At 36.2% G+C, this 8,540-nt stretch overlaps 1 protein-coding gene across 1 annotated transcript in view; it reads right to left on the bottom strand.

Annotated features, from left to right (window-relative positions):
- SYCP2L (synaptonemal complex protein 2 like) overlaps nt 1-8,540 on the bottom strand; it is a 44,337-nt gene that overhangs the window by 32,852 nt on the left and 2,945 nt on the right. Inside the window, exons 4-11 of the mRNA XM_070940996.1 lie at nt 8,501-8,540; nt 6,350-6,454; nt 5,127-5,151; nt 4,412-4,497; nt 4,159-4,247; nt 3,623-3,657; nt 2,627-2,769; nt 1,382-1,434 (exon numbers count right to left, since the gene is read on the bottom strand). The exon at nt 8,501-8,540 is cut by the window's right edge and continues 80 nt beyond it. Of these exons, the coding sequence (XP_070797097.1) occupies nt 1,382-1,434; nt 2,627-2,769; nt 3,623-3,657; nt 4,159-4,247; nt 4,412-4,497; nt 5,127-5,151; nt 6,350-6,454; nt 8,501-8,540 (576 nt within the window). The remainder of the gene's footprint in view (nt 1-1,381; nt 1,435-2,626; nt 2,770-3,622; nt 3,658-4,158; nt 4,248-4,411; nt 4,498-5,126; nt 5,152-6,349; nt 6,455-8,500) is intronic.

Genomic DNA, 8,540 nt, shown 5'->3' on the forward strand with positions numbered 1-8,540 from the left:
CAAATCTATACCCATCACAAAGTAACACTAGATCTAGAGTTTTTAAAATTATATTAATCACAGTATTTACTAAGACAGTAAGGTGCTTCAAAGCAACCTACATCTAGGTGGTTTTACAAGTGAACTTGAGAACATTTATCTTTTGCTCTATTGTACTGAATATGGCCTGAATACATAAAAAAAATTCCTAAACAATTCATAGGAATAGTGCTGGCAGGTATGATTCAAGCATACAAATGAAGAGAGGCATTACTAACAAACATAACACCATGTTATCCATGAAGTTTTCTCATGACTTAAGAAGCAAATCTATGTGAAGTGTTGCTTAGCAAAATATCTAACTTAGCAAGACACAACATGAGAAAGAGTGATTTATCCTGGGCTAGCAAACCTGTTTAGAGATTTTTAGGGAAGGTCAGCACTATCTTATGTCAACATGTGGTGGAAAATAAAGCAAGCCCACATCTAATTCCATGCTTCATCAGCAATTCACACTTCATTAAGAGAGGCACTTCCCTTTCCGCACTGCTTAAGGTAATATCAGAACTCCAAATTAAGTAAGATAGCTTGCCAATATGGTTGTTTTCTGCACTGGTGTGGCAGGGGGGCAATGAAACTGGCATGGAAAAAGGACAAATCTTCCTGACAATCAACTTCTGACATTACTGCATCTCATACCACTTGATAGTATCAGCATAGATATTGATGTGATTCAAAATTGGATATCCACACTTTTTTTTTTAAAGGAACATGTTTCCTGATCCTGCATGAATAAGACAGTCCTCACTTTTTCAAAAGTTTGTGCTTTCAAGATTTTTTAAAAGTTCAAGAGGATATTAATGGCATTAAAGAATAATTCATATTGTACCTATGGCCTTAAATATTATAAAACTACAGGAATCATTTGTTTCAAGAACATCAATTGGGCTACCATGTTTCCCCGAAAATAAGACCTGGTCTTATATTAATTTTTGCTCCAAAAGACCTATTAGGGCTTATTTTCTGGTTAGGTCTTATTTTTGGGGAAATACGGTACTAAATGCATCCATCTGGCTGACAATCTTAACTGGGGCTTATTTTGGGAGTAGGGCTTATATTACGAGCATCCTGAAAAATCATGCTAGGACTTATTTTCCGGTTGGGTCTTATTTTGGGGGAAGTTTTGTATAAAAATGCAGCCGATATTGAATATCTTGCATTACTTACCCTTACTATCTCAAATGGTCAATGCTGAAATTAAAAAAAATCTTTCCAATAATTTGAAATAATAGTTAATACCGAATTGTTAGCTAGCATGTTTCTCTCTTTAATAAATTCCTATTGGCAGACTAAGCTGTGTGCCATTGTGCCCATCTGGGAAAGGTTCATAGGAAACACTTACCTTCTTTTATCACCAAGTCTTTCATTTAATTCATTAAGAAGCTTTCTGCTATCCTTGAAGTGAAGACGGAAAACAGAATGTTACATTTATTTTAAAAAAACGCTCTCCTGCCAAGTTGAGGAGGAGGGAATACTATAGAAAGTACATGTTCTCTCCAGTGGTATTCAAGATAATATGCAAAATATTTGTGTGATAATTATAATGGACTATTAGTTAGCTTAGGTTCACTTCTACCCTCAAAAAGACATTATAGGGCACTGCACACCAAAACCGCACTGCACAGTGCACACTAGACACAAGGACAGTTTTTTCCCGAATGCCATCACTCTGCTTAACAACTAATTCCCACAACACTGTCAAATAACTTATTAAGGCTGTATTACTATTATTCTTCTCTTCCTTACTAGTATCTATCTCTTCCCACTTATTACTATAACCATGTCGCTTGTATATTTCAATTATATTGTTTTATTTGTTTCCTGGTACGATTTGATAGCTTATTAACACTAAGTGTTGTATCTTTTTATTCTTGATTAATGTATTTTATTCTCCTTATGTTCACTGAGAGCATATGCACCTAAGACAAATTCCTTGTGTGTCCAATCACACTTGGCCAATAAAGAATTCTATTCTATTCTATTCTATTCTATTCTATTCTATTCTATTCTATTCTATTCTATTCTATTCTATTCTATTCTATTCTATTCTATTCTATTCTATTCTATTCTAGCACAAATTATCCTAAAAGTGAATTATGAATAGCCTTTTGCAGGGATGTGAAACTCTGCTGAACCATTATTCCCCCACTTTAAAAGTGAGGAATACCCAAAGCTGAAATTCAAATCTGAATTGTTATACAGAGGTACCTTGGTACTCAACTGCTCTGAAACTCAGTGAATTTGGTACTCAATGCATTTTGACGTGAAAATTTTGTCCCAGTACTCAGCGTTTGTTTGGTACTCAATGCACAACCTAAAACTTGTCGATGTTGGCTGTCTTGTGACTCACTACATTATTTCTTATGGGAAAAAATGTTTAGAACTCATTGCTTTTGGTAGTCATCGTGCCTCCTGGAAACCAATTAACAATAAGTAGCGATGTACCATTGTATGTTCTGTATTACTGACCTATAAATTTAAAAACAACCACTGCTGTCTGATTCCTTTCTCCCCTTCCCCATTATTTTATTTCCTTTCTCCCCTTCCCCATGACTTTATTTCTGATATGAATCACAAAAACCCTTACTGTCTCAAAGTCTTCATCCTTGATTTCTCTAAAAACCTTAGTAACAAATTGATCTTCAAACCAACTGTGCACCATTTCATCTCGGCACTTTTTCAACATCATCCTAAACAAGGCTTCAACAAAAGCAACCTGAATATCATAATCTATAGGAAAAAATAGGAAGATTTTTTTTTCAAAATAGCAAACTTAGCTACCCCCACCCAAGCCCACAAATAATCTTTTCAAAGCAGGAAGAAACTCATTTCTATTCATAGCATCAAGTTTAAATTGAAAACCTTTTGGCCTTTTTTTTTTTTTTTTGCATCACAAGTTTAAATTGAAAACCTTTTTGCCCCCTTTTTTTTTGCATCACAAGTTTAAATTGAAAACCTTTTTGCCCCCCTTTTTTTTTGCATCACAAGTTTAAATTGAATTTTTTTTTTGCCTACATTACTTTTTTTATTCCATCCAGTCAAATCCAATTCTGAGAAATTGCCTGGACAAGTCCCTGCAGGGTTTTTTTGGCAGTTTTTTTTCTAGGATTTGTCTCCTTCCTAGGGCTGAGAGAAAATGATTGGCCCAAGGTCACATATTTTGTTTTGTGTCCAAGACGGAACTAAAACTCACAATCTCCCAGTTTTTATCCTGGTACTTTGACCAGTACATCAAACTGGCTCTCAGCCCAGCTCAAGGTAGTGAGCATAATACTTCTGCAACTCAGCCTCTTGGTTTCTAGCCCAGCACCTTCATCATTGATCCATACCGACTCCCATTGCTGTCGTTATTACCTTTTGGCCAAATGTCAATCTACTAAATGTACTAAGATAGTGCACCATGAAGAATAAAGTTAAAAATAAAGGTAAAAATTTTATTTCCAATTCTTAGGCAAGGCATGGTGAAGGACTCTCCTGACTCTCCTGAAATTCTCTCCCTCTCTGTTCACAATCTTAAATTCCAGCTCTTTATTTTCAATTCAGAATTTCCACAGCTCTGATCAAGATATCAAACATTTCTTACCACCAATATCTTGAACAGTTTTCACAAGTTCCTTCCTGAAACAACATAACCCATTAATAACATTGATGTCTTGAAAGAGTAAAGCAGTAATCTGAGATTAAATTTTTTAGAAGTAAAATGCAAACATGTCAAAATTTAAAACAAACTAATGTAACCCAATGGACTGCAGAGGATCTATTGCTAAATTGCTCATATTTTTTAGGGGGGAAAAACCCAGGATCAATTGGGTCTATATTAACTATTCAAATGCTTGTCTAATAATGTAAGCAGAAAAGCAAGACAAATGAACCAGTTCCAGACTTAATCATAATTAACGATTTGCATCCTTCTTTTTCAGTTCAGAAAAAAAAAACCCTGAGAAACTGGTAAATACAACCAATTAAGACAGAAAATAAGATTTTTATTTATATACCCTGCTGTTATTAATTTTACAAATCACTCATGGGATATTCTTCAAATATCTTTGAGGGAGATAGGCAATAAAGGAATGTGAAAAATAAATAAAAATATAATCCTGACATGAAAAGTTGACTTACATAAGCAAGCACATCTCTTCAGAGGCAGCAAAGGCCTTCTTCTCCTCACGGGTGACATTAGCCAAAAGTGTATTTAATGTTCTCAGAGCCTTGGTTTTAGTGATCGAAAGAAATAAAGAAAAAAGACAGGAAATAAAGCTCAGCTATCCCAATCTGATCAAAAGTGCTCTCCTACGTAATAGAAATTTGCAAGCTGATAAAAATTGATAATGATTTCATGCCTTAAAGTTTGCTATATGGATTTTAAACTAACCTCCTGTCGAAGGGCGTAATTCGCATTAGATTCCATGGCTAAATATCCCAGATGTTGTATGAACGAGTCAAGCAACTGTTTTCTTCCTATATAAATTGAAGAAGAAAAGGTGGCAGGATTGATAGTATTAACAATTGCACACCATTTCTCTAATTGATTTTTAATATTCCTAACAGTTTTATGAGGTTTACTTTTTAGTCCTTTGTTTTAAATAGTATTTCCATCTAAAGCTATAATGAAATGTCAAATTCGAGCCAATCATCTCCTTTTAACTCATAACTGCATATCGCTGTTTAATTCAGGAGTGTAGCTTTTGAGATATTGAAACAAGTCAAGCTATAAGAAGAAAAATCCATAGTTGAATTTTTGAAGCTGTTTTCTGTCTAATGTATATAATATGGAACAACAAATTGCTCCCATAACTTCCTAACTGATTGGCTGGAGCAGCACCACTGGAATCAATTAGCTTTAGCATTTTAATGATTATGCTAAATAAAATTTGCAGCCTTATTTATGGTTTTCCCCGCTCCCTCAAAATGACTCATAATACCTTTTCATGCAGACCCAACAATAAAATCCACAAAGACTCATCCTACGTTTACTCAAATGTAGATTCTACATTTCAATATGCTACAACTCAATATGCATAGACTAGTCACAAAATCTGAATGTCACTTTGACTATTCAGTAATTATAACACTATTTAGTAACTGACCTTCAGTGCTGTTTTTGCCAATAATCTAAAAGGAAGATGTTGAGGAGAAAGGAAGGAACAGGAGATAGAATGGACATATTAAAAGTCAGTATATGATATTTAGCAAGAATACAGAAGTTTCAAACACTTGTGTTACTTTATGCAATCTATACACTAATATTATCAGTATATAGTCATGTAAATTTTTAATGTTTTTTAAATGTTTTAATGGTTTTAATGTTTTCTTTTAAACTTTTGTATGGGATATTGTTCACATTGTTTTATTCTCTGTTTTTAGCCGCCCAGAGTCCCTCGGGAGTTGGGCGGCATAAAAATGTGACTAATAATAAATAAATAAATAAATAATTCAATTTGTGTTGCTGCAATAATGAACTCTTCAATAGAGTAGTTTGGGGCAACAACTGATACTCCTTTCCCCTATTAGTCTGTGAAAATGAGGCTTCACTGTATAACTCAAGAGTCAGTTCCTATTGTACATCATTACAACAACATATTTATGATTGACAACTGCTCCCAATGTTCTAGTGAGTACTCCCAGAGTACTTGCCATAATAAAAAGATGGGATATATATTATATGTAGCAGGTAATGAGTACGGAGCATGCTAGGTCTGATGATACTGGAAGATGAATTTGTGCCAAACTCCCTAAGTGAACCACAAAAGAAATCAATGGACCCCAAAAGTCTTTTCAACCCCACTTATTGGCAAGGCTGTCAGAAAAAAAGAGATCTGTAAGTCAGTTGCTTCATAATGACAAGTATTAGAATGGAATGGAATGGAATGGAATGGAATGGAATGGAATGGAATGGAATGGAATAGAATAGAATAGAATAGAATAGAATAGAATAGAATAGAATAGAATAGAATACAATACAATACAATACAATACAATACAATACAATACAATACAATACAATACAATACAATACAATACAATACAATTCTTTATTGGCCAAGTGTGACTGGACACACAAGGAATTTGTCTTTGGTGCATATGCTCTCATTGTACATAAAGAAAAAATAAAACATATTCATCAAGAATCATAAGATACAACACTTAGTGATAGTTATAGGATACTAATAAGCAATCAAATCATACTAGGAAACAATACAAAACAATATAAGTTGTAAAGATACAAGCAACATGGATATAGCCACATGGATATATATTAATAGGGAAAGACCACCAGATAATAGTTTTGTTGTTCTTTCTATGTGCTTACCAAGGTTGTATTAAAGAAATCCTCGACAAGATTTTCCAGCTCTTTGTTTTCTTTGGATTCTCTCAGTCTCAGAAATACTCTTGTCCTTTCAAACCAAGCAACCATGTAAAAAGGAAGGCACATGCAAGTAAAAATCAAATGAGCATCTAAAGCCAATTTCACACCAAATTTTAATATACAACTACACAGGACAATAAGTAAAATGACAATGTTCTCTAGCAGAACATATATTGTTACCGTTGGTGTTCTCTATTGAAGTGCATGGGGAGATAGATTTACTGCAACAAAACTTACCCAGTTCTCATTCATTTGTTGGCTTCACCCAGCACACTAAGTAACCATGTGATTTGTGTGCCTTGCCTTCACTATCATGACTTAGTGCTACAAAATCTTCTGCTCATTATGGTTCAGTCAACCAACCATGACAAAAACCTATGGTTCAGTACTACTACTTGCTGGAGTTTGGGCACCAAAGCAAGCAAACATTTCAACACCACCACTTACTTACAAGGTCTACCTACCACTAAGCCCATGATGGCGAACCTATGGCACGGGTGCCACAGGTGGCACACGGAGCCATATCTGTGGGCACGCGAGCACATGTGCGTGCTGGCCAGCTGATTTTCAGGCCTTCCGGATCCACTGGAAGTTGGGAAACGGGCTGTTTCTGGGCCTCCGGAGGGCCTCCGGGGCGGTGGGGAAGGCGATTTTCGCCCTCCCCAGGCTCCTAGAACGCCTCTGGAGCCTGGGAAGGGCAAAAAATGGGCCTACCAGGCCCACCGTGTCATCATGTGCCAAAAGCTTGGGGAGAGCGGGGGGGTCACGTGGAGACTCTTCGCGTGGCCCCTGCAATTACCTGGAATGATGAATGGGCCACGTGGAGACTCCTGGGAGAGGTGGAGTGGGGTGGGCAGGGTGGGGTGGGGTAAGCGTAGCCAGCCAGGGGTGGCATTTGGGGATTCCCTGAACCCTGGCAATCCTTGGCTGGAGGATTGCCTGAACCCTGCCGAACTCCCAGGAGCCCACCCCAGAAAAGAACACACAGTAGTCTGCATTTTGACTTGGTGGAAGGAGAGTGATCTCTCATGCTTCTTAATCTGCAAAGTGTCTTGAGACAGCCCTAATTACTCTGTTTCCCCCAAAATAAGACATCCCCTGATAATAAGCCCAATCGGGCTTTTGAGCGCATGGCAATAAGGCCAAGCGCTTATTTCAGGGTTCAAAAAATATAAGACAGGGTCTTATTTTTGGGGAAACACGGTATATTTTCAAATTCCATGGAGGTTCTGTAGGCCATTAATGAGGTTCCTCCAACTGACCTGGGAAGTACATACCTTGCACTTTTTCTATTCTCTAGTCAAGAAACACACAGCTACACACAATGCATTCCCTATGGTTAAATTTGTCTCTCTCCCCAAAAGCGGGAACATTATGAAAAGGAATATGGGATTGTAGTTTTTAGGATATAAATGAATCAATGTTATTGCATTTGGGCTGCATCAAGAGAAGTTCTATTTCCAACTCATGTGAATCAATAGATTGTATTCTGCATTGATCAACACTGAGAACCATATTTAGCTCTGGACACACTTTAAAGCCAAGGTTGGAGACCCCTGCTTTAAAGGATTCAGACAAACTGAAACAAACACAAATAAAGACAGGGATTTAGTTTACAAAGGGTGATTTGGGTTTGGTAATATTCTTCTCAAGTGCATGAAGAAGTAAATATCAGATCCTGGAAATTATAAAAAGGCAGATTTTGGCTGAATGTTAGGGAAAACTGTATACTAGGAGGAAGGAAATCACATAAGAAAGGAAAAGGCTCACCTTTTGCTAAATGCCTTCAAGGACAGATTGGATTTGTGGGATTTACTTAATTTGGATTTTCGCACTGAACAACAGTTGGACTCAGTCCCTAACATATACAGTAAATGGGAAGTTTACGATTCTTGCTCACAATCAGCATAGCGAGGTAAAGTGAAATTGTAAAACAATAAAAACGTAATTGAGAATAAAGTTTTAGCTGCAACAAGAAATGTTTATCTTTTAGATAACAACTTCATAAACACTTCCAGCCAGGCAAATATGTTTTAGAATATAATATAATACTACTGATTAGTAACAAAGATATTAATGCATTAGGTTACTTATCTTTGGTATCAATCCTTGCTGAAGAAGCAGTTTTATACTT

The sequence above is a fragment of the Pituophis catenifer genome, unplaced genomic scaffold (genome assembly GCF_029215685.1).
Source record: "Pituophis catenifer annectens isolate HBS135680 unplaced genomic scaffold, rPitCat1.0.hap2 SCAF_3, whole genome shotgun sequence".
NCBI lineage: Eukaryota > Metazoa > Chordata > Lepidosauria > Squamata > Colubridae > Pituophis > Pituophis catenifer.